General features: G+C 40.8%; 1 protein-coding gene across 20 annotated transcripts in view; it reads left to right on the plus strand.

Moving 5' to 3' along the window:
• The window catches only part of DST (dystonin), a 439,342-nt gene that overhangs the window by 95,812 nt on the left and 317,150 nt on the right, over positions 1–26,380 (plus strand). For 3 of the 20 annotated variants that reach the window (XM_046639577.1, XM_046639579.1, XM_046639580.1), the window contains exon 1: positions 5,352–6,098. The exons of 13 other annotated variants lie outside the window; for them this stretch is intronic. In XM_046639577.1, coding sequence (XP_046495533.1) covers positions 6,008–6,098 — 91 coding nt within the window. In that variant the 5' untranslated portion in view covers positions 5,352–6,007. Of the gene's footprint in view, positions 1–5,351; positions 6,099–26,380 lie in introns of those variants that run through there. 4 more of the 20 variants (XM_046639587.1, XM_046639588.1, XM_046639591.1 and 1 more) reach the window with 3 other exon arrangements.

A 26,380-nucleotide genomic window follows, 5' to 3' on the forward strand; every position in this document is an offset into this window, starting at 1 on the left:
TTGAACTGGGGTAGATTCCTGGGTTTTGGTACCCAGGATTGCAAGGCTATTCCAGCATCTTGGATGCCATTCCTTTTATTTAATGTAGCATCTCTGCCAGCATCATGTGTCCATAGCAGCTTTCTGTCCCTAGTGCTTTTCAGGTTTAGCCATTATGCATTCCTGACTAATTAATATATGGGAGGTGCCAATGTTTCTGTTCTGTGTTACTGGTGTTCTCTTCCATTGGCCCTAAAAGTCAAACCAGAAGTGATGGCTTGTTTTACCTGGCTGAAAGCTGAGAACACAGTGGAAATCAATCCTCCTGCCTTGCGGTGCCCGTGTGGTTTGTGTGTATGTGTTCTGTGCAGGAGAGGTGCTTCCTGGGGTGGTTGTCTCTCCACTCCCTCAATAATTTTTTCCTTTCTCTGAAATGGTAATGGGGTAGAATGGTGTAAGGCCTTGGGGTTCTCTTGCAAAGGCCAAAGGCCAGGTGCTTTCCCGAGTTGGTTTCTGGGTTGCAGCCAGCTGATCAGGCCTCCTTTCCTCCCCTCTCCCCCCAACTCTCAACTCTGGGGTCCCCTCCCCCTCAGTTTCTTCTGCCTCCCACTATAATGCAAAGTTGGTACTTATTCTCCCTCTAGGGGGCTGGAGGGGACTAGCCCAGATCCCAGCCACTGTGGCAGCTGAGAGTCCCCCTAGAGTCCCCCCTATGGGATTTTCTGATTACGGGAAAAACAAACAGCGCCTAGCCAGCCATTCTCTAGTCTGGGTTTCTGGGGCAACAGCCTTGAGCTTCCTCTGGCTTCTGTTGTGAGATGCTGGCTGGTCTCACCCAGGCCTTTGAAGAGGAGGGGTGGAGCAGTGAGGAGGAGGAGGATAGAGGGTGGAGAAGGCAGGCTGTTTGGGAGCCAAGTGCAACCAGGGCAGCCCTGCCTCTCACCACCCTCCTCTGCTCAAGTACCAAAAAGTGTTTAGTCACTGAGGCCTGACTCCTGGCCCTGTTGAGAACCAGTACCCCCCACTCCCAAGCAGGTCTGAGGCACAGGGAGAGGAGGAGACAGCGCCATACCAGACATTTGGCTCAGCAGAAAGGGAAGACAGGGGAAAGGAGGGTGTGTGAGAAGTTGTTGGGGCTTCGTGGAGACCCTGGGGCCTAAGACGAGATGCCTGTATTCTGTGCATTTTTATGGAAGGTGGAAGATGCATCTGGCCTGAGAATTTTGATGGTGGTGGCCGAGATGGATATTTTGCTTTTGGTCATGAAGGAAGGGGTTATGAGAGAAGGACAGGGCAGATATTTGTCAGAGGGGATGAAATTCTAGAAATTGGGAAAGACTCTATTAGGCAGGAAGTCATGAGACGTTCGTAGTAGTCATCGTCAGTGTACACTGTAGGTGGCGAAGAAACGGAAGAACTAGGGGTTCTAGTGGGATGCGCTGGGCCAGCAGATGCTTGTATTAGTGGACTGGCACTGTGTGAGGGCAGGGGCCATGTCTTATTCATTGTAAAACGTTTGCTGAGTGATCTGTGGGGATAGCTGTGAAGTTGGTGGCAGTTGATGCACTGGAGAGCTCAAAGTCACATACTCTTAGGATTCCACTAATTCTTCAAAAACAGAACAAAACAATAAACGGTATAAGCAGCCCCAGTATGGAAGTGTACCACTGTGTTTTAAATAAATGTTGGTAAATTGGCTGTTAGCTACACAAATCATAATACATAATCATACATGGAGCATAGATTCAGGGGCTGGTCCACAAATATCAAATATCTGCTTAATCATAATGTGGCTAAATTTGAGATTCAGATATATTATATGTTAAATTGGCTACTGATCACCCAGTGTAAGGATAAGGGAACGATATCTGAGGGAATTTTGTGCTGTGGCTAGTTTGAAAACAGACCATTAAAATTTCGACTTCTTATTTTGTTACACATTTTCACACTCTGCCTGAAATTTACCCCTTCTGAATTTATTAAGAGATTGGGTGAGGTTAGAAATAGTGTGAGGATGTCCATAGTGTTCATTACTTAGTAATAGAAGAGTTGAAAGTTTAATATTTTTATTCGTTTTAAAAGTCATAAAAATAGAATTGAATATGAAAATATCAAGAGTCAAAAAAGACCCTATGGTCTGTGGGATACCTTAATTCATTCATATTTAATAAATATTTATTGAGCGCCTGGAATAAAATGAAGAAAAGCACACAGTTCTGCCTTTGAAGAAGCCATAGTCTACTATGAGAAATATGGATGTGTTGTTGGACAGTTGCAACACGGTGTGAGAGATTCGTCGTAATGGCTGTAAGGACCTAATATGAAAAACCCAGAGGAGAGGCTAATTAACTTGGATGGAGAGGGGAGGCGTGGGAGGTTCCCGAAAGGTTTCTGAGGGGGAGCACCACTTGAGGTGAGATTTAAAGAGCTTGATGGAATTAGGGTGAAAGGGAAGGCCACTTCAGAGGGATGGAACTATGAGAACAAAGGTAGGGAGTGTGTTTAAATTGGAACTGCAAGTAACGTGGGTACCTAAGCATGGGATTTGGTGGGGAAGAGAGAAACTGTCAAGGTGCTTGCGTGAAATTCTAAGGAGACCGGACTCTTTATGCTGTAAGTGGAGGAATCACTGGAAGGTTTTTAAGCAGTGCAATGACATCATTAGATTTACATTTCAGAAAGTCTTAGTGGGATGGTATCACATGTCTGACACGTTATATTTTTAAAAGTGCTTTTGCATTTATAGTAGTTTCTTTATTTGAAAATCTGAGACTATAAAATATACCTTCCTGTCTCTCGGGGTCCGTGTGAGAGGAAAATGAGAAAATGTAAGGAAAGGGGCTTTGGAATACCCATTGTATAAATGCCCTCTACCTAAGAACAATACAGATCTGTCGTTCTTAGCTACAGAATGTTGTAAGCTGGGTCCTTCAGTCTTGAAGTGCCTGTAAAGGTACGTGGTTGGTCAGTGACAGTGCTATTTTAAAATAGGAATTTTTGTCCCATCTGAATTCTTTGAAGCTGGAATTGAAGGATCTAAGCAGAGTCAGACTCTGGACTCAGGCAAACGTGGATTTTAATTCCCCCTCTATCACTCAGCAGTTGTGTTTTCTCAGACAATTGACTGAACTTCCCTCAGCTTCATTTTCTCTATCAAACGCTCATGGTTGTGGTGATTCAATAAAGTAGTGAATGCAAAACATTTTGCAGATTCCGTGGCACATGGAAAATGCTCTATAAATAATAGTGTACTGATGGCCAGATGCTCCTGTGAGCACTCAGTGTGTCATCTCGTTTAGGCCTCCCAACAATCCTATGAAGTAGGTACTATTATTTTCTCCATTTTTCAGAGGGTGACTCTTGCCGAGGTCAGACAGCTAGGAAGTGGTGGAGCTGGGGCCTGAATTCAGGCAGTCTCGACTCTGGAGGCCAAGCTCTTAACTGCTGTCCTTTTGCTGCTTCCCTATGGAATACACTATTATGATTAACAGACTGACCCGATATTACCATTTCAAGAATGCGTGGGGCAAAGTCTGTTTTTTTGTTTTTGTTTCTTTTTTAAAAGATTTTATTTTTCCTTTTTCTCCTCACAGCCCCCTGGTACATAGTTGTATATATTAGTTGTGGGTCCTTCTAGTTGTAGCATGTGGGATGCCGCCTCAATGTGGCCTGATGAGCGGTGCCATATCTGCACCCAGGATCTGAACCGGCGAAACCCTGGGCCTCTGCAGTGGAGTGCGCAAACTTAACCACTTGGCCACAGGTCCGGCCCCGGGGCAAAGTTTGCTTTTACAGACAATCCCAAATGCTGCTTCTGTTCATTTTGACTGGCTTCTTAAATGGACAGTTAAAATCACTTAAGTGTGCCCTGCTTATATTCTTAAAACTGGGTGCTCTTGGGTGTCAGTCTCTGATGAAGACTCAGACTATGCTCTTAATGACCTTACTCATTGTGAGGAAGACAAGACAGTTTTGAGAGATCTATGTCTGCACATGTGAGGTCTGTAAATGGAAGGACTCTCAAGAGATCTAACTGCTAACCCTTTCATTTCAGGGTGTTCCATAGGATACGTGTTTGTTACTTCATGAACTAACGTTTACATAAAGGCATGCCAAGTTGCAAGAAAACCCTAGCGATCCTAAAGGCTTAGTGGGACATAGGATCAAACTCAGATTATAAGCCAGTGGTCAGGATGGAAAAGGAGATGTGGTCTTGCTTTGTTTGGATTAACAAAAGTGGGCCAGTTGCTGAGGAGAAGTAAAGCTCTCCAATTCAAACTCAAGTAAGGTTTTTTCCAAGAGTACTCATCCCCATCTAAGAGTTCAGGGAAAATGGTCCAGCTTCACAACACCGAAAAAGAAAGAGAAAACGTCAAGGACAAAAGGGCAGTACTGTGAAAGAAGGAAATAGGGAGGGAAGACGTGGGCAGGAGGGGAAGTTGTCATAAGTCAGACGGCCAACAATGAACTGGTTTATCTAATAATGATAATAGCCAACACTTACAGAGCGATTTAACGTCACAACTTTATCAGGTGGGCACTATCATCGTCCCTATTTACTGATGGAGAGAGGCTCAGAGAGGATAAGTAACTTGGCAGTGTCACAGTTAGTAGGGAGCCAGGATTCCATCCAAGACTTCAGTCAGTACTCTTAAACACATCCATTTACTTGCCTGGGTTCCAACTGGTTCCTCCAGTGGACCCCGAAACTCACCCACTTTAGCAGTATATGGTATGTCAAAATTAAGGGAATTGTATCCATTTTACTCAAGTTCACTGTGTGGAGTGAACAGTGGGTAGCGAGAAGGAGGGAGGTGACAAAGCTGGGGGTGTTATGAAGGGACAGGGGCTGAGGGCGCGGAGCGCAGCAGCAGATGCACAGGCTGACTCTGGGGGGCGGAAGGGAGGGACCGCCGGCTGGTCCTCTGGCCGCTGCGGGGTGCCGGGCGCGCACGCGCAGGCGCGTCTCGGCTGTCAGGCCCTGATGCGCGGGGCCACCTGCAGAGGCCGCCCCGCCCCGCCCCCGCGACCTGCCCTGGGCACGGACCCCCGTGCCCTTCCCGCCCTGCGCGGTCACAGAGTGACCTGAATCATTCTGTGCCATAAGCCGGGTGGAAAAAAGTATTTCCCCCTCTCCTCCCCGCCACACTTTCCCCGGGGAGAGCCGCCGGCCCCTCAGCAAGGGGCTGCGCACGCCGGTGGCCGCGGTCCGCGGCTTTGTTTCCCAGGCACCTGTTGTGGGTCCCAAATAGCAACCTTGCTCTCGGGGATCCGGGGCCCGCCGGCCAGCGTCCGGGGGTGGGCGTGCTTGGCCGCGGGATCAACCGTGGTGGGCCGGCCGGGGGAGGGGGTCCGGGGCACCGCGGCTTTGCCTGGAAGGGCGGGGCCGAGAGGCGCCGGGGTCGGAGCCGCGCCAGCCGGGGCGCTGACCGCCGCGCTCGCCCCCTCCCTTCCGCCCTGCTCCCTCCTCCCTCCCTCTCTCCGGGGGCGCGGGCGAGTGTCTGCGGCGCGGCGGCCAGGAAATGCCGCAGATGCGCCGCGCAGCATCCCGGGCGGAGGCAGCGCGCCCGTCCTCCCGTACCGCCGCCGCCGCCGGGGTCCGGCCCGGAGCAGGCGCCCCGCGCAGGGCCAGGGGGGCGGCCGCGTGGGCCGCAGAGGGTCCTGTCGCCGGCCACCCCCCGCCCGTCCCCGCCCAGCTCCCGGCTCCTCCGCGTGGCGTGGCGCTGCTGGTCGCCGCCCCCGGGCCCGCCGAGATTTGCCGCTGCTGAAACCCGAGCGGGTCTCTGGCTGCCCGGGAGCCGGGCGGCCGGCCCCCACGCTCCGCCAGGGGGCTTGGGCGTTTCCTCTGCCGGCTCCGGCGCCCGCCGCCCCCTCCGCCGGCTCTACGGCCCGGCGCCACGCTCTCCCCAGCCTGCTGCTCCTTCCGCTTCTCCAGTTCCCAAGGCTGCGTCTTGCTGACTACGATCCTGTCTCCGGGTTCCGAAGGGGAGAGGGGAATTGGCCTGTCATCGCTTAGATCAACTTGGGCATGGCGGGGTACCTCTCCCCAGCCGCTTACCTGTACGTGGAGGAGCAGGAGTACCTCCAGGCCTACGAGGATGTCCTGGAGAGGTACAAAGGTATGTGGTCCCCTGCGCTCAGGCTGCGGGGCTTGGCACGCACCAGCGGGGTGACCGTTACCTTTGCTTAGCCAGAGCCGCCGCTGCTAGGGCTCAAGTAAACAGGTGTCTGGACCAATCTTGGGAATGGACCAGGTCTTTGTGGATGGCATTCAGTACCCGCAACGCAGGGAGGGTGGTGGGGTGGGCGACGATGTGGAGACGCCCTTGGACGGGCGGTAGAGTGGGGGGAAGTGGTTTGGTTTCCAAGAAGCACGTCGTGTTTTCTCTCCCCTGTAAAAGCTCATAAGCACTACGCATAATCATAATTCTTCCTGGGAGGCTGGGTACCGGTGAATTCTCCGAGGGGTTGCTAAGGCACTGCTGCTCTTGCTTGGCCTGGGGTATTGGTTAACCCTATAAAAAAGGTTCTTGGGTTCTTAAATAAATGGACTGACCACTGAGAGCATCGCCAAGCCATTTTTCTTAAAACGATCTTATTTGAAAAAAGTTTATGGTTTGTGACTATACACCCATTTTTATATATCCCAAAAATCATTTGATAGTGTGATAGGTGAAAGACTTGGTCGGTTGTAAATTTAAAGGAGTATATTTTGAGATATTTTTCTGCCTATCCTTTATGCTAGGGAAATTCTATGACAACCTGATAAATATTTATATTCTAGTATTATGTTTACTTTGACTTGATAGTCAAATATAATGTAAGAAAGTACACCTGCTCGTCTTAAAGGATCTTTTTGTCTCTGGAAATTATTCTTCGGTGAGTATAGATGGTCTTCTTACTGTGGCTCCTAAAACACTCCACACCCCAGGGTAGCTCTCAGAGCCTGAATATAGTAATAGTGAGTATAGTGGCCTGTTCCTTAGGTTGGAGTCAAATGGTTTTGCATTTTTTGGATATTTGCTTTGGGTTTAACAAACTCAGTTTCTGTAAATTGAATGGGGATTATATGGTTAAAAATGCATATATTAATAGTTTCCTAGTAGCAAGTAGAAATATAAAATCCTGAACTGAATAATTAAATTTCAAATCTCCTGAAAGCTCAAAATCCACCCACAATTATGTTTTATGTCTTTCTAGGACCTATTTTATTGCTGACATTCTTTTAATCCATGTAGAAACTTGTAAACAGCACAATCAGAATTCCTTTGTGCCAAGACTCTATTGTGTATAATACTGCCACTGAGCAAGTGCAGTGTGATATTTTAGGCTAAAGAGCATTTATAGTATTTGTGTGTATGTGCTTGCAATGTATTCATGTTTATATCCATCTTGCCATTTTGAAATAAGGTTCCTAATCAATTCTCTCCAGAAATTTAAAAATGAGAAATATTGCAATATAGATTAGTAAACCTTATTGAAGACAAACGTCTGTGCTCTTTAAAGTCAGAAAGAAAAAGTCTGAAAGTTCTAAAGTATATATATTTTATGCTTTTGAAAAAAATTATAGCTGTATGAATTTTTGTCCCATCACGTTTTACCTCAGTGACATGTGGTTGATTCAGGTGTCTTTGAAAACAGACATACCTAATGTGCTGAATTGACTTGTCTTGAAGAAGCAGACATTATTTAAAAGCTTGTCTCTATTTGCCTATGGAAATAAAAGGAAGTTAAAGATCTGCAAGCTATGGCAGTTCTCACCACCCTTCATTTTAATTATAATCTAATGATGAATATTGCGCTTAAACGCACAATTTTTCAAACATATAGTCCAAAATTTCACTGAAAAAATGAGACTCGTTTCCTTTATTTTCTTTGTGGTTTTAAAATGCTTAGGTCATCAATTTGTACTTGGCTTTATAGATGTTCTATGTTTCATTTAGTTTGGGGAAGAAAAGTAAGAGTATTGGGCAGTATATTCCATGAAAAGCTGGAGACCTGGAAAACTCGTTGTTTCCCAATGTGTTTTGAAGCCAGTTCTGATTTCCCATCAGTATCCAATACGATGACTTCACTACAGTGCTTATTATCCTGATGACTTGTTATGGGGGCTGATCTAATCAGAAAAGAATTGTGGGCTTTGAATAGGGAGTGTCAGTTCACTAAACTCTCAAAGTACGGTTGCTCATTTTCTGAAACGAGGCAATGTTCAAAACATTTTACATTCCCATTTGAACTGAAGAGAGGTTATTTTGATTGTGATTTCTGACAAGGTTCCTTGGTTACAGAATGAGTTTGCACTCAGCTAGAGTATTCTCAGGTTGCCAAGTTATCATATGCCCCAGCTGTTGAATAGTGTAAGTGTTGGAGTCAGCTGGAAAAAATTCAAAATCTGTCTGTTGTCAGAAACATAGAATTATAATAATCTATAATGTTAGGAATCATGAGTATTCGACGTAGAGGTTGGGAGTTTTGTTAGGCTTAGTCCTCAGGCAGCCTTGGAAGGACTTCAGACCCAGCTCTGCAGAAAAACAAGAAGAGTGGCAAGTGAAGGAGGCCTAATTATTTATGGCGTGGTCTATTTTTGTGTTTTGCCTTGGTCCTTTACTCCTGAGTGGAAATAGGCAACTGTTTGCGGAATTGGAATAACACAGAAAGAGCTGTTTGCTACAGAGACGTGTACCGTGTTCCGATTCATTTTCTAGTTCTTTTACTTACAAAATATATCCATGGCCAGAATATTCAGGACATCTTATTAAAAAAATACACATTACTTCAGCTCAGGGTGAATAAAGGCATTTATTTACGAATAAAACGTATTTGTCTATTATTCTTTAGGCTAGAAATTGCTCAGGTCAGTGGCTTTCCTTTTGTGTCTATAGTAAATTATCCAGTGTATTTACCCTGTAGTACAAAACATTTTTAGCAGCTTAGCATAAAAGATAAAAATGGTTCCTCTTGTCTTTCTCATCAGTATAGGGAAACTAACCTATATACTCTTATTAGAATTAATTACTATATATTATGATGTTATTAATATTAATTAGCTGTCACTTTATGAAATTCTGCTGTTTGAGTCTGTCTTTGGCAGATTTTGTTTTCTTAACACATTGTTACTTTTTAAAATATGAGTGTGAAAATGAGATCATTAATGTGAACCCAACAAATTTTATTCTGTACATTTTAGACAATTAAAAAGGTAAATTATTTTGGTCCAACAAAATGAATATTTTTCCGTTGACCTGGAAATTAATGTTATCCCCAGACAACTGTAAAAAAGATCGCTAAAAACGCCTCTTCCGTCATTTTCTGTTTTTCATGAAAACTTTGAGCAATTGCTTGAGTCCCTTCTCTCATTAGGGCTGTGGCTGTATGATTCTGCCTCTGTGCTTGGTGACAGAAGGAACTGAGAGTTCCTCCAGCTGTAGTTTTCATTTTCATTTCAGTTTTACAGTCTACATAGCTATGTGATTGGTAAAAGTCCTGCCTTTTAACCGTATAAACCAACTCTGGTGCCTGTTGAGTTGAAAATTGGAGTATAGACGTTTCCGGGAATTTCTCCCCTTCATGTAGCATAGCCTTTGATGACCTTGCTCAGTGGTTTTCAGTTGACTTCCAGGATTCTGCAAAAATTTGATTTCAGATTTCATCTGCTCATGGCTTAGTGGTCAGTTGTGTAATAAGTGAACTTTGTGCTGCATCATGATAATGTTATCTTGTAGCTGGTGATAACAGTATTAGTCTGGGCTTTTTCTTTTCTTTAAAGAATGAAATAGGCTTAATCTGGTAATGGATGTCAGTTGAGATTGTGTTTGGCTGTTTGTAACAGAAAGCAGAGGATAGTGCTTAACCAAAAAAATCTTTCCCTTTTCTTAGGTACTGAGAGGCCCAAGTTAGGCAGGCTAGGACTGTAGGGCACCTCTATTTGCCAGTAGGACCCAGACTCCTATATTTCTCCTTAGCCACTTGTAGTGTATCATGTAGTGGTTCTCTTGTCACAAGATGGCCGCTCCTCTTCAAGCCCTTGTGTCTCAGTTCCAGATGGGAATAAGGGGAAGTGTAAGGACAGAGGACAAAAGATGCAAACTGGTTGACTCAGCCTCCTTTTAAAGAACTTTTTTAGAAGCCCACTTAGCAACTTTAACTTGTCTCTCATTGGCCAGAACTGTTACGGGGCCATTGCTGTCTGCAAGGCAGACCAGTAAAATACAGATTTTTAAACTGGCCCTGTTTAGTGCCCCAAACAAAATTGAAGTTCTGTTGGTAAAGAATAAGGAAAGAATAGATATTGGGTTTGCAGCCAGCAGCGTCTGGCATGTGGAGGGTGAAGTGTCTGTCCTGAAATTGGAAACTTAAAGTTTGGACACACGTTAACAACCATAACATAATATATTTGACTGCGCTACAGTTCGAGAGAAGATCTGAGCGCTCCATTGAAGTCCCAGAGGATTTTCAAAATGACACAATTGAATGTTTTATAATGTTACAACATGGATGTGGAAAGTAATTTCTACCAGATAATTAGGATTTAAATTGGCCGGAGAACATTGCCTGACACCATAAGGACACGCATCAGTTCAGGAATGAAGCAGTTGTTGGATATTGTTAGTGAATTGGACTTTGAACCCCAAGTATCAGACCGATGCTCCTTTAGTTTCTTTTGTTCTGACTTCACTTGATAACGTTTATGGCAATGTTTATTTAGTCAAGGACTTTTAAAAAAGCTTTTAAAAACATTATTTGAGCAGTTTGGAGGTTGCTTATTTTCTGACTCAGTGATGATTTTAGATAATAGTTGACATATAAGGAGAGGTGGTGAGAACAATTTCTCGTCTTACTGTTATTCTGTAGCCAGGCAAAGAAGCATCTGTGTTTCTGCCTTTGGGTCCTGTGTACCCAGGAGCCTGGCTCCGTGGGGAGCTGGAGTGTTTGACCAAAGCGTCTTCATGGAATTGGAGATTGTAAAAACATCTGAAGCTATGGAGATGACAAAAAGATGGAGAATCTAGGCTGTCATGTGTTCTTTTCCGTTTTAGTTCCATGACTGAGTATAAAAATTTATAAAATTCACCGAGATTATCTGGCTCTGTAAGTGTGATGAATGGAGTGAGAAGATTTGTAGTTGATAATGTTTAGTGTTTCATATTAATTAAAAAGAAACTCAGATGCTTTGGTTATATGGGACTCTTCCGTCTATAACGGGTTTTGAAGAATGACTTCCATGTCTGTTTTTCAGCTCTTAGTAATTTAGGGATCACATTTGACCTACTACTTGCAAAGAGGGATTTCGGGTGGCTGACTTGAAGTATATCATAGTTTCTGTAAGTGATCACATAAGCTTTTGTTTATTTATTTTTTGGTCTATCCCTTTAATGCAATTGTATTTGCTATTGTTTTCCACCCTACTTTCATCTCTCTCAGAAGAGGAAGCAAATAATTCTGCTTGGGTTGGGTGTCGGGGAAACCTTCCTACTTAGGATCAAATGGGATTTAACCTGTGAGAAGGTGAAGGTACCAGGGAGGAAAACTCGAAGAGGAGAGGCTGGCACGACTATTCCATTTCACTAACAAAACCACAGAATCCCTTTTGAATGTTGGGCTAAACTGCACGGTAGGTTTTAGGGATGGGATTGGGTAGAGGCTATAGAAGATGGAAATGGGTGAATATGGAGAGTTACGTTGGACCAGATTGAAAAAGAACCTTGAATGCTACACACAGGGCCAAGTCTGGGCTTTATTCTGTAGGCAGGCAGGGGAACCCTGATGGTCTTCAGCAAGATGTTACCAATGAGATATGGTTTAGAGAGAGAACTCTGGTACCAATGTGGAGGACTGAGCAGAAAGGAGGATCCAGGAAGCAGGAAGGCAGGTTAGAGTCCCCTGCAAAATTATGATGGTTGGAATGGAAGGCCGATTCAAGAGAAATGTCATCGACTGACAGGATGGCTGACTGGTTGGTTCTGTATGTGGGGACAGGAAGAGGTGTAACAACTTCCATTGTTGGAGTTATATTTGAAGAAGCCTGGAGTGTGTTCTTTTTAATTTGTGAAAAAAATTTGTACTATGTGCTCATTAGAAATATGTTTTTGAAACAAATTTTTAGTATTAATCATTATTAGACCTTCCTTGGTAGTGAAATGGTGTGAATGCTGTCTTGCTTGACTTTGGAAATACAGCAACCAGTTTGACCTAGAAAACTGGAATGTTGTGTTTAATGTAGGGCCCTTTAAGTAATGCCTCATCAGTCTTCTTGTTGGGAATCCTCTGAGCATGATTTGTAGTATCTTACAGCGTTGCATCTGTCTTCTGTAAGCAAATAAAATTATTGGTTTCAGATCCTTTTTAGAAGTAGCTATAAATGATTAAAAAACAAATCTTGCGATATATTTTAGCAATTTATTTATTTGGTTTTATTTCAAAAAGCCTCTTAATCATTTTTTTTTTCCTACCTACACTTCAGGAGATTTGTAGAGTCAGTTTTGTTTGGTATATAAGAGGCAATGGTTTATAGGATCATTTAATATAAGTTCTGCACCATCCTTGAATTAGTGTGTTAAGCCTTTAATTTTTAACTTAAAATAGTAAAAAGTAATAGCTACCATTTATATGTCTGTCTACTTATATGCCAGGCACAGTGCTGGGTATTGCAAATGAATTACATATATGTCATTTTTAATTCTCATAACTCTTTATCTTGGCTAAACTCCTGCCATTTTACCAATATGGAAGTTCAGGCAGAGAGAAGTTAATTTTCCTGAAATCATAGAGCTATAAGTGGTAGCAGTGACATTTGAACAGCAGTGTATATTTGACAAACTTTTGAGTTTCATTACATTGACTGGGAAATGTTGCAGAAATAGTTTTTATGAGAATGTTTTATTAGGATTATGATTTTGATTAATACTAGAACGTTCTGAAATGTGTTAAATGGGTGCATGAAATCAAAATTAATAGTTTAAAAATTCACAGTGCTTTGTTTCAATTGAAATATTAAGTAGATGTTGGAGCTTGAACTGTTGTATCTTCACTGGATTATAAATTCTAATGATTAGATATCCATGAAAGGAAAATAAAATATATGAGCATTTCCAGTGTGTATTGAGGTTGAGGAGATTTTGAAAAGAATTAAGTTCTGTAAATGTCACCAGTGAATGTGGCTGCTTTGATAGCTGCCTGAAATGTTTCCTGGAAAAAATCGTCAAAGGGAGCAGACAAAGTCCTGATTTTTCTCTAGTGGGTGAAAATATTTCCCAGTGAATCCTGGTATTAAAGACATTATACAAAGATACTGTTGTCCCAGTGAATTAAAAAATGCCCCTATATTCACTGTTACAGTCCTCCATGCTGGCCATGCCACTGTGACAATGTGTATTCTTGATTTTTGGCGTGACGCAATAGTACTTGGTGGCTTATTTTATCCTACCTTTATTAACCCAGTGAGGTAGATGTGGCAGGTGTACCTCACGAGGTTCACAGAGGTGGGATAAAATAAGGCATGTGAAGCATTTGGGGCCGTAGAGGTTACATAGACAGTCGGTGAATGAGATGGACCTAAGGACTTAAGTGTCTGGCTCCTCCTAGGCCAGAAGCGTTTTTTTTTTTTTTTTAAATAATAGAATACTTTTTAGAGCAATTTTAGGTTTACGGAAAAAATTGGGCACAATGTACAGAGAGTTCTCATAGATTCCCTCCGCCCCCCGTTTCCCCTTTTGGTGCCTTGCGTTGGTGTGGTATGTTTGTTATAATTGATGAACCAATACTGGTACATTATTATTAACTAAGATCCATAGTTGATATTCGGGTTCACCGTGTTGTGCAGTTCTGTGGGACCTGACAGATGTTTATCGTATGTCTCCCATTAGAGTATCATACAGAATAGTTGCACTGCCCAGAAAATCCTCTGTGTTCTACCTGTCCATCCTCTCGCACCCTTAAACCTCTGGCAACCACTGATCCTTTTATTTTCTGCATAGTTTTGCCTTTTCCAGAACGTGGCATGGTTGAAATCATACAGTATGTAGCCCTCTCAGACTCGCTTTCACTTAGTTCTGTGCGTTTAAGCTTCCTCCATGTGTCTTCATGGTATGGCTCATTTCTCTTTATTGCTGAGTAATATTCCATTGTCTGGATGGATCAGTTTATCCGGTCACCTATTGAAGGACATCTTGGTTGCTTTCAACTTTTGTCAATTATGAATAAAGCCGCTATAAACACTTGGGTGCAGGTTTTTGTGTGGACATAACTTTCCAACTTATTTGGGTAAACACCTAGGAGTGTGACTCCTGGGTCATATGGTAAGGGTGCGTTTATCTTGTGATAAACTGCTAAACTATCTTCCAAGTGGCTGTCCCATTTTTCATTTCCAACAGCAATGAATGAGAGTTCCTGTTGCTCCACATCCTCACCAGCATTTGGTGGTGTCAGTGTTTGGGATTTTAGCCATTCTGATAGGTGTGTAGTGGTATTGAATTGTTTTAATTTGGAATTCCCTGATGACATATGATGTGAAACATCCTTTCATATGCTTATTTGCCATCTTTATATCTCCTTTGGTGAGGTGTCTGTTCAGATCTTTCCATTTTTTAATTGGATTGTTTTCTTACTGTTGAGTTTTAAGAGTTCTTTGTGTATGTTAGATAACAGTCCTTTATCACGTACATGTTTTGCAGATGGTTAGTAGCCTTTTTATACCGGTAGCTCCTTTTGACACTTTTGAACCATTGCATATTATAGTTATTATTTAGATCAATCAGGCCCTGATTATTCCCTTTCATATGGTCATGTTGTTGTTAGGTACTGTTTTACTTTGGGTACATGCATCGTCTGTTGCACATACTCCATGGAATCGCACGGGTGGCTTGGAGGTCAGCAATCTGACAGTTTGTTTAGTACATCTCCATATGCTGCTGCTGCTGCTGCGAATCAGGTCTCCAGTGAGTTGGCAGCTCTGATGCTTTATAACACTTGAGTCTAAAATTAGTTGAACTGTTCTATTTTAAGGAGAGACTGAAATTAGTAGTCCCTGTCCTGCAAAACATGTGAAAGTTCAACTCTTAGGATATTGAATTACTTCTTTTAAAATGAGTCAGAAGTAGGGTTAGGTAGAAGGTAGTTTATTTTAATTTTTTAGGGAGTTTTTGTTCTGGTGATTTGATTGCAACCCGGGTATAATACTGTATGCGTTATCACGTCTAAGAACCCAGAGTTTTACTCTTGCCCCTTGGAGTGAAGACAGTGCTTTATGTAAATGATCACGTTTGAACTTTAAAACCACGTGAGTTAAGAGGTGGAGCAAAATTCCTTGATTTTTGTATATTTTAGAAGAGCCACCACCTGCGAATACTTAGGAACGCTGGAGCACCGTGACTGCCTTTGCTAGGAGTAAGACTGAATGATTAAAGGAGGATTTGTTGTTCATTTTGTGATCTTTGTGATAACTTTGCATAATAGAAACTGGAGAATGCTGAAAATACTTGGTAGATAAAAAGCTGAGTGATTGAAAATCAGAGTTTGATTTTGCATAGATAGTATGAATTTTATAATCTCTTTAAGTGAGGGCTTATGGTTATGAAGGTCTTTGCAGTGTTATTTGAACGTGTCCTTCAAGCACTTCCAGAAGCCATAACAACATAGCTACTATAGATAATTTGTAGTCTTTATACTTTTTCTTTGAAGAATTTTCTAGGGTTCAAAGAAAGATTGAAGCATTCTAAGTTACAGAAAGCAAAGTGCAAGAATACTTTAGTATTTCTTGTAGGTAAAACAGATATACTTAATATCTATGCTTTTCCATTTAGAAAACTATAGAAATTTTAATATGTGCTTCAGTAGAACAAAAGTGATAAAATAAACAGGAGGAAATACTTTTATAATTAGAATTTCTTTGAAAACATTTAAGCAGCATTGTTCCCAACCTCGTATTTTTCATATTTCTAGTCAGAAATTAATTGATTACATGCTTCAGGTGAACAAACTACCATGTAATGTAGACTCTCTCCCAGCCTCCGTCACATTTTGTATTCAGAATTTCCTTAGAAAAACCAGGAAGAGATGAAGCACTTGAGGCCAGGAGACAGTGACCTTCACCAAATAGGAAGATGTGATTTACTTCGAAATATTTATTGATGCTATGCTTAAAAAATGTGCAAAGGAGCCAGACCTGAGGAAGGAAGAGGAACACAGGGCTGCAGGGCTGTGTGCTCCCAAAGAGAAAACTTGTGAGGGAGGGGGACCAGCCCCACCCGTTCTGAGTGCTACAAGAGAGGAGTGATCTGGGCATCTGAGAGTTTCACAAGCAGGGTTGGCATTTGAGGGAAGGCCTCTCAGTGGGGGGAGAAGGCTTTCTGCTGGTGTTGTGGCGTGCATGGTGTGGGCAGAGGGTTTTCTTGTTCTTACCGTTTCATCTGGACAGTCTGACCTTGCATTTCGTTGCATTGTAGGAAAAGTGTTCTGATAATGATTTAATCAACACTTTAATGTAAACTGGACAGATTTTTTTATAGGTAATCAATGTTGGGTTGAAAATTTTATCTTCCATTTTTAAGAACTCAGCTAATGCCGTAAATCGATGATCAAATCTGTGGATTTAGTAGTGAGAAATAACTTTTGGGTGTGATTCGGCAACGTAAAGATTGAATGAGACACTCTTAACATGGTGTAGGCCACTCTGAATTAAATTTGATGATCATCATAATTATAGCACCATATGTATGTATCATATTTTACATATATAATACAATGGGATTCTTGTAACGACTCTCTGAGACAAGTAACATGAGAGCCAGTGCCCTTGTTTCATAGCCAAGAAAACCAGGTTCCCATGATTGCATTGACTCGGCAGCTGACTGGAGACTAGAATCCTGGTGTTCTGACAGCCAGTCTGGAGAGAACTCTACTATAGATAATTGTGGCCCATCTTTATGTGCATTCAAATATACACTAATATATTATTAAGTACAGATTACAAGTAATATATGTGATAAGAGGTGAATAGTTTCAGTTTAAGTAAATAGTCAACGAATATGGTTCTGGAATTATTGGTAGAGGTCCATATTTAGGAGAGAAGTATGGTTTACTTTTTGTTTAATGTGGTTTGGGCTATTCATAATCCATAAACTTCAGTGAAAAATTCTCTTGCTGGCTGTTGAGGATTTAGTTACTTGAGGGAAAAACCCCATTATCTTTTATTTCCATTGTTAACTAAAGCAGCTCTTAAAATTATAGGTTTTATATTTAGACAGGAAAACTATCCCATTGACTAAAGATGTAATTTTGGTATTTGTCAGTGGAAAGGGAGGAACTGTGTAAGTACTTGGGGGCATTCGAGAAGAAGAATCTATGACACAAACTCGCTAGCATTTTGGAAAATAAAGAAATGTACAAAATATAAATAAAAAATAATCTGTAGTTTTGTTATCCAAATATACTAATTAATGTTCCAACGTATTTTCTCTTTGTTTTCTCTTTCTCATTTTTCCTTAATACGTAACATTTAAAAACTCAGACCACTGTTGATAAAGTTTTGTATCCTGCTTATTCACTTAATATATCACAGCATTTTCAAATGCTATTAACTATTATTTCAGAACATTTTTAATGACTAATGCATGTATTCTGTTAGGAAGTGGTGATAATTAATGTCATGAAACCATTTAAGCAATTTTGTATCTTGATGGGTTTTGGCTAGTATTATTACATTGGTATCTCTCTATTTAATTACAAACTTCAGAAATATAAGTTTTCAAGATAAGAAAGAAATCATATGGATCATATAAGCCAGTTAATAAGATACTGCCTAATTCATGATTGAGTAGATTCTTGAGTTATATGTCCAATTAAAAAGTTCTGATCACTCTGAATTCTTGAAATTTAGCAATAAAGGAAGCAATGACTAATAATCAGGAAATCTGGTTTCCGTTCCCGGCTCTTATGCTGACTAGCTAGTCTTGGATGGGCTTAGAAATTGAAATGAATGATTGCCAAAGTTCCTAATCATCCTATAATGCTTGCCTTAATTCATCATTTATTCCACTAGAACACATTTATTGAGTGTTTCTTGTGTGTCAGCAAGTATGTTAGATCCTTAGGGTGGTAGACATAAGAAAGTTAGTGATCTTTTAGGTTTTCTGTTGAGTTGTGAACTTATTACTTTATACCAATATGATCTGTCCCGTTATCCTTGACATCACTTTCTGACATACTGTTTATGGCATCCACCTCATTTTTAATTTTGGAAATGATCACTATATTTGTGGTTTTAATTTTTTTCCAAAACTATTATTGATTCCTTTTGAAAAGCTTTTAAAAATGCCTTCGGTGCTTTTGATATGGGTTGAAATCATTGATTCCTTTTGTATTTCCTTACTTGGGCTAGTCTTCGAGACTGTATTATTTATTAATGGCACTGAATTCAGCTGTACTTTGGAGAGTTAGATTTATCTGGAACACTGACTGAAGAAGAACTTTGGAAGAAATTCGTAGTTTTAAAAGTTTTCCACTCTCATCACAGCATTAAGGATATGGAAACTTGGTACCTTTGAGTGTGTGCAAATGACCTCTTTTTGGAAGTTTTTAAAGTGTTACCTGTCTTATCACTGTGTGTTTTTCTTGCCTGTCTAGGTGTGTGTTTCCTTTGCCTTTGGTTCAATGGTGACCGTATACAACTCGAGAGAAGGGCTGCATGTTGGTCCCTCTGAGCCTCCTTCTTGCGTCTCCGGTTAATGGAAGATTTCTTTGGCGGTACTTTGAATGCTTCACTGTATCAATGAATGTGAACAGACATTCCTGAGTGGCCGTTCTTTGGGTCTGAGGTGGAGCAGTAGCTTCAGGACTAGGGAGTGTGGTCTTTGGTTTCGAAGGGGTTTCGTTCTGGGGGATTGCTTAAGCTGTTGCCATTTGTTTTTCCTTCGTGCCGCTCTGGGATAGTTCTGTGTCTGACCCTGGTTCTGCTCTCCTCCTGCCCATCTTGGAGAATTACCATCGCTATGGTTGATGCAGGGAAAAGACAGAAACATTGAGTGTGCTGATTGCCAGTCCTTTGATTTTATACTTGAGAAAACTGAAGTCCAGAGAAGTGGGGCAGCAGAGGGAAAAAGCGAGATCTAAGCTGAGGTCTCTTGATTTATGGTTCTCCACATTGCTTAGTCTCCTTTCTTACTTGCTGGTAGATAGAAAGGGTGCTTTAATTGGCTGTATCTAAGTCACTTAATGAAAAAGGACGGCTTACTAGAGAATTAGTAAGAAAAATAATAGAGAAGAAATGAGTGGAGAAAGTGAAGCGATGGCAGAGGCAGCAGTAGCGATGGCAGCATGATCTAGACATGCAATGAGAGGAATGCTGAGTTTTCAGTGTTTTGTTTGATCTTTATGTATTTTAGGGACCAGCATTATGTCAGTGATGATAAATTGCGTGCCCCAGGCTCATCAGTGTTCTGGGGCCTTAAGAGATAGATTAGGCTTGATATCAGTTGGAATTAGAACATGCAGTGAAAATACTCTTCCACCTCGGAAGCTTCAGTGATGGTTTAGTGGCAGCTTTGCATCAGTGTGTGGATATCCGGCTGTTTCCTAGTTAAGTACAAGATGCGGGCTCCAGGCAGGCAGATCCGGGCCGCTGACCACCTCCATAGTTCACCTCTTCCCTCGGCCTGCGTTCTGAGGATCTGCTGGAATCTGGAGCCTTCCTTTCTGCTGTGGATCGGGACTGAGTAGAGGAGGATATGATGCTGTATGACCTCAATTCTAACACCCTAGGAGAGCAGAAGCGGCGGTGGAAGGGATGGAAAGTCTGGATCGGCTCACACCTCAGTCAGGCATATGGTATGTGTGCAGGGTGGGGGCGGGGGCTGCAGAGAAGGAAAGGGCACAGAAAAGAAGGGAGGGAACTTATCTCTTGGTATTTCTAGGAAGTGGAGACATAGAGGTTTTTAGGTGAATGGTGGCCTGACTCCACTCCTCATTTTTTGGGTCTCCATACATACATTTTAACTAGCCCCCCAACCCCCAACTCAGCTGTGTTTCTTCTGGCTGTCCAGCCTCCTCAGTTCCCCTGTGATAGCAGCAGGCAAGTTTGTTGTTGGGAAGGCTGCGATTTGGAAAGTGTTTCCAAGAAGGACATGCTTGCTGTATGTATTTATTAAACTTTTTTTATAGCTCCAAAGTTACATATTTTTATTATTATTCTAGCTTGACAGCAAAATGTCGATGTATATTGTACACCAGTGATGATGTTGTTTTTCCATTTTTGTAAATTAAAAATATAGCTTTGCATTAGTCTGGATTATCTAACCTTCATTTAAACTTGATTTTTAAGAGAAAATGTGTTATAAGTTGGTCGTCTGGAACTCACAAGTAGATTTCTGTGGCATAGCCCACTGGTTAATTGAAGATAGCTGGCAGATTTTTGACAGTGGGCAAGTCTGCAGAGAAATTTAAATGATTTTGGAAAGTAGAAATAATATTTTTTTAAGTTAGTAACCACTTTTATTCTTGTCATCTTCCAAAAGTGTTTAGTATAACATCCAGGACTGGCAAGAATGTGGGGAAACAGTACTCTCATGCGTTGCTTGTGACATATGGTTTGTTACCATCTTTAGGGAAAGGAGGCTGCTGCTGAAGGCACATATACTCTTTGACACAAAATTTCAGAATCTTTTCTACAGGTAGAATTATGATATTTATTGTCATTGTTTATAATAGAAAAATTCTGGAAGTAACCTGAATGACTGTCAGATGGGGATAGTTAATACATTTTGATATTTCCATACCTTGGAATGTTAAGCAACTAATAAAAAATATGAGTTAGATCTCTAAGTATTGACCTATAACATTTCCCCAATATATTGTTAAAGAAAATTAAAGGGCAGAGGACTAATGTGTATGGCATTTTTATGAAAAAAGAAAAAATTCTGTGTTGAAATATAGGGAGAGGTATGAAAGATAGAATCAGACTGTTAGTAGTGGTTAACTCCGGGGGGTGAGATTTTTTTTCCCCAATCTCTATATTTGACATTTTAAAAAAGTGTCTTTTCCTTCTGTAATAAAGATAAATGCCACCACAAATAAAGTAGGAAGTTTAAAAGAAGAAAATTGTTAAATATTTGCGTGTGTATGATGAAACAGTGCTGGTTTTTGAGAAGTGCTGCTTTCATGTGATTCTGATGGGTGTAATTTATAAGCAAGTTTGTGTGTATTAAGTGACATGGACCTAATAAACCGTCTGGCACTTTCATAAACAATTGACAGACTTATGGTTTGTGTGGTGGTTTGTGGCTGAGGTGGTTCATTGTGACCTCAGCTATCATTTTCAGCATCTGATTTGATCATCCACACACTGGCTGTCTTTTTAGGCACAGTCCAGTGGGGCGAAAAGGCACTGGCTTGAATAGGTCAGATGAACGTGATAATGGTTTCAAAGGAGTGCCACCCCGGCCGGAGTTCCAGTGAATTTTATTTCTTATCTGACTTAAGTTTTTCATATATTTATTTAAAGGATTACATAAAAACTTATTGGGTGCCCATGACGTACATACAGATGAAAAAGATGTTATTACTTTCCTTCAGGAGATCTCAGTCTGTTGGGGAAAACCAGCAATGTGAATTATGGGACAAGTAAGGTGCTGTACATTCAGTATGAATAAAATATCCTATGAGTAACTTGCATACAGCTTTCACATGGTGAGGCCAGTGTGTCCTGCGTCCCTTGCCTTGTTTTATATCCTGGACAAGTAGGAATGAAGAACTTATAGTACGGCCCTATTATAGTACAACTTCTTTTTCTGTGGATTGGAATATGAAGTGATCCCAGGATTATAAGAAAGTACCTAATAACTTAGTGATGATATGGAATTACAGTAGGGAGATTAAGGAAAACAAATTGCACATTTGTTTATAGGATCATCAGATAAGAGAATATTAGTTACTTTTGAAGTTTGCAAAACTAAGTTGGGAAACTATAGAACAATTTTTTTATTTGTCTTTTTAATTTTTCCAGTGCTTATTATGGTACTTGGCATATTGTAGGTGTTCAATAATTACTTTGTTTTTAAATAGTTGAAGGAATGAATTTCTACTGAGGGTTTTGGACTTTAAGATTTTCTGAATTCAGTTTCTTAACCGTGCTAACCAGAGTTATCACTGTCTTCAGGTTCACTAATGTTTTCTTTTGCAGTGTCTAATCTGGTGTTAATTCCATCCAGTGTATTTTTCATCTCTAGAAGTTCAGTTTGGGTCTTTTAAAAAATTTCTTCTGTATCTCCTGTGTCTCTTCTTAAGATGCTCATGCCTTCCTCTATCTTGTGAATATATGGAGTATATTAATAATAGCTCTTTTAATATCTTTGTCTACTACTTCTATTATCTGTGTCATTTCTGGCTCTGTTCCTTGATTACTTTTTCTCCTCATTATGGGTTGTATCTTCCAGCTTCATTACATGCTTGGTAATTTTTTATGTAGATGCTGGATATTGTTAATTTTATTTAGTTGGGTGCTGAATTTTTTTTAATGTGTTCCTGTAAGTGTTTTTGAGTTTCCTTTTGTAATGCAGTTAAGTACTTAGAATAGCTTGGTTCTTTGAAGCTTTGCTTTTTAAGCTTTGTTAGGGAGGACCAGAGCAGGCTTTAGTGTGGGGCTAAATTTTCCCTACTGCTGAAGCAATACCCTTTTGTGTTCTGCCCACTCCTTTCTGGTGGTTCTTTACCTGGCTTCTGGTGGTTTCCTTACACATGATGTTCACTGTGCTCAGATAAAGATACAACCTCTTGCAGATCGCTCAAGTTTGCTCTTTTGCCATTCTTTCTGGTTCTGTGCCCTGGAAATTCCCGTGTCTTGGCCTCCTCAGATTAACTCTGTCTCCTCAGCTGAGGGAGCCTGCCAGCCCTTCCCTCGCCCCCTCCCTATCCACATCTCCTCCTCCCCAGCCCCACCGTAGCCTGTAAATGCTCCACGCAGTAAGCTGGGGTGATAGTAGGGCTCACCTTGTTTGTTTCTCTTTTCTCAGAGATCATTATCATGTATTCTCTCCATTGTCTAGTGTCCAAAAACTGTGGTTTCATGAATTTTGTCTTTCTTTTTAGAGAAAAAAATGGTCATGCTTGGGGCTGGCCCCGTGGCCGAGTGGTTAAGTTCGTGCGCTCTGCTGCAGGCGGCCCAGTGTTTCGTTGGTTCGAATCCTGGGCGTGGACATGGCATTGCTCATCAGACCATGCTGAGGCAGCGTCCCACATGCCACAACTAAAAGGACCCACGACAAAGAATATACAACTATGTACCAGGGGGCCTTGGGGAGAAAAAGGAAAAAAATAAAATCTTAAAAAAAAAAAAAATTGGTCATGCAAAGTGGAAGAGGAAATCCAGTCTTGTTACTCCATCATTCCCAGTGGTGGAAGGTCCTCCTTTTCTTTCTAAATGAGGCTTATGCACATATAAATTTTGCATTAATTTTCTTGTATTATAATTAGGTAGACTGTAGAAGTGTTGTAGTCTTAAAATCCTCAAAGTCCTTAATATACAGTTTATCCACATGTTTATTAAGTTCTTTCTTTCTTTCTTTTTTTTTTTTTTTGGTGAGGAAGACTGGCCTTGAGCTAACATCTGTTGCCAATCTTCCTCTTTTTGCTCGAGGAAGATTGTCGCTGAGCTCACCTGTCTGCCAGTCTTCCTCTGTTTTGTATGTGGGCTGCTGCCACAGCGTAGCTTGACAAGCGGTGCTAGGTCTGCGTCCGGGATCCAAACCTGTGACGCTGGGCCAGCAAAGCAGAGTGTGCGTTAAATTCTTTCTTTTTGTTGGGAGCCTTGGACTCAGTTTGGTGAAAGTATGGAAAGGAAAAAAGTATGGTCCTAGTTCATGCATTTGCCTTTGTGTTAGTATAACCCTAAAAATGTAAATATTGTGTAGCTGGAGAATTAAGACATGATACCTAAGATTTCTATATTTTCACATTAATGTAAATGTTTCTATTTATTTATATGATATTTAAATTTGAGTCAGTTTAATATAACTATGTTATCATAGTAGAGCAGGCGGGGAGGAAAGATTCTGTAGAGTGACAACATTTTTGTTCTGAATAATAGAGCAGAGTCACAGAGCTGTGATTGTATAATGGAGCTCCTGCATTTCATGTCTGAGAAGAATTAGGCTCAGAGATATTAAGCTCATAGAATGAGTCAGCACCAGAGTTGGAACTAGAGCCCAGTATTTTAATTTCTAGTTTAATGCTTTTTCCACTTAATCATGCTGGCCTAAGAAAGTCTTTGTGCTACTTAAGCACCCAAATGCATGTGCTGTCTTTCCTCTTCCTCCTGGTGCTGACCAAGTAGGGTAAGTCTTGAGGGCCCAGCCAGCCTGTTGCCTTGCAGGCTTCATTCTGTGCTGTGTAAACAGTGCCACACTTTTGACATGAATCTAAACATTTAATTGGTCTCTTTAAAGACATTGCTTATGTACATATTGCATTAGTTCCTAACACAGGACATGCAGTGAGCAATTGGAAGCCCGTCGAGACCTTGACCGTTATTTTAAAAGTTAATATTTGTGTTTCAACTAGAGTGTGGGCCTGGGTTTGATATTTACTTGAGTTGCTAAGTAATGTCAGAAGGTCAAAACAATTTTAAGAGATGTGTGGACTATATCTGATGACAGTTTGGCACTTAGCTTTTATCTCCTTAAGGTGGCCTCCATATTGAACCGTGGCAGATGAGCCTTGTTGCTTTTAAAGAATACTGGGTCTGTCTGGCTTTGGTGGTATAGAAAAGGCAAGGCCCCTGTCTGGCGCACTTATAGACAAAGGTATGTGGTCCTTTAGTTTTGAAAAGGAACCTGAGCTTGGCAGTCAAGTTTGTATACACAGTCCCACACAGAGACAAGAAGTAGACTAGAGATAACTAACATTTTGATTTGCTGGCCTTTTTTTCCTACAAAAAAGAAAGAAATTAAAGGTGATTTATTATAATAATCACTATAATAACACTATAATAACAGTGGTGTGCTGGTAAATATTTGGCAACTAGTTCTTCTGGCAAAAAAGCCTTGATTTTGTAGAATTTGCTCTTCTCCGTGGTGTAAATACTTTCACCGTGGTCAATTTCAAGCTGCCAACTTGGCATCACTGAGTGCAAAGTTGGAGAGAGATGCATGGGATCATACCATCAGGTGGTACTTCCACCATGCAGGTGTAATAGATGTCAATACACTCAAGAGCATAGATAAAAAATGCAGTAACAATTAGTAAGTGATAAGTTTTAAATATTGTCTTTGTTTTTAATATAATTTATTTAATTGTAGCTGTATGTCATTTAATTTTTAATGATGGCTGTGTTTAACAACTGGCTAACAAAATTCTGAAAATTCAACAATCAGCTCACTCAAGCTGTCATGAGCTGGTGCTACATACCACTGAAAACAGATAAAGCTTACTGAGTGCGCACTATATGCCAGGTATAGTCTAAGTGTTTGGCATGAATTGTCATCCTCAAAGTTACCCTGTGAAATAGGTGCTTAAATTATCTCTGTTTTGCAGTTAATAAAGTTGAGGCCTATAGAGGTCGTATGACTTGCCCAAGGTCACAGTTTGGAAGTGGCGCAGCAGGGTTCCAAACCAGGCCACCTGTCTCTAAACCTGGTGCTCTTCACCGCCTTGTATTACTGTCTCTTGAGGTTAAAAATACTCTTGAATGAGGCATTCGTAGCTATAAGTTTTAAGTAAATAACTCATGCTTCAGAATTATTTTTATGACTTATGTAACAATTAATTGTTTAGATTTTAATGTATTTGAATTTTTGTTTATGATCAAGTGTTATTATCCTTAATATGTGAAATATTTATATAAATTGGCAAGAAAAGTGATACTCTTCTCCGTAGAAAAACAGATCAGAGACTTCAATAGGCGGTTCATAAAACTAACAATGGCCTGTAAACATTGACGGCAAGGACAGTGTCCATTTTGTTCGTTGCAGTGTTAACCCAACCCTTGCAGAGTGCCTGACATGTAACTGGGCTCCTCTAATATTATTTTAATACCTGTTAATTTTTTACATGTCTTAATGAAGCATATATAAAGATTTCTTGACTTTTTGCTTATATAAAGCTATTTTCTAATGTTGCCTTAATTAAAGAATTGAAATAAAAAAAAGTGTTTCTGATTGTATTGTTAGAGACATTTTATTATTAAAAAACCCTAAGTTCAAACAAGGGTAAAGAGGCCTAATAAATTATTTTTTTCTTAATTATAGTTAAGAATCGATATGTACTGTCATATAAATTCAGTAAGTAAAATTGATATTCCTAAATTTAAGAGACCGAAGGGAGTTATGAGAAATTGCTCTGTAATTTCTAGAACCTTTAAATTGCAGGCAGTGATATTTCAGTGTGTTGAGCTGTTTATCCACACACCTTTTTGAGGAGT

Source organism: Equus quagga, chromosome 15 (assembly GCF_021613505.1).
Source record: "Equus quagga isolate Etosha38 chromosome 15, UCLA_HA_Equagga_1.0, whole genome shotgun sequence".
Classification (NCBI taxonomy): domain Eukaryota; kingdom Metazoa; phylum Chordata; class Mammalia; order Perissodactyla; family Equidae; genus Equus; species Equus quagga.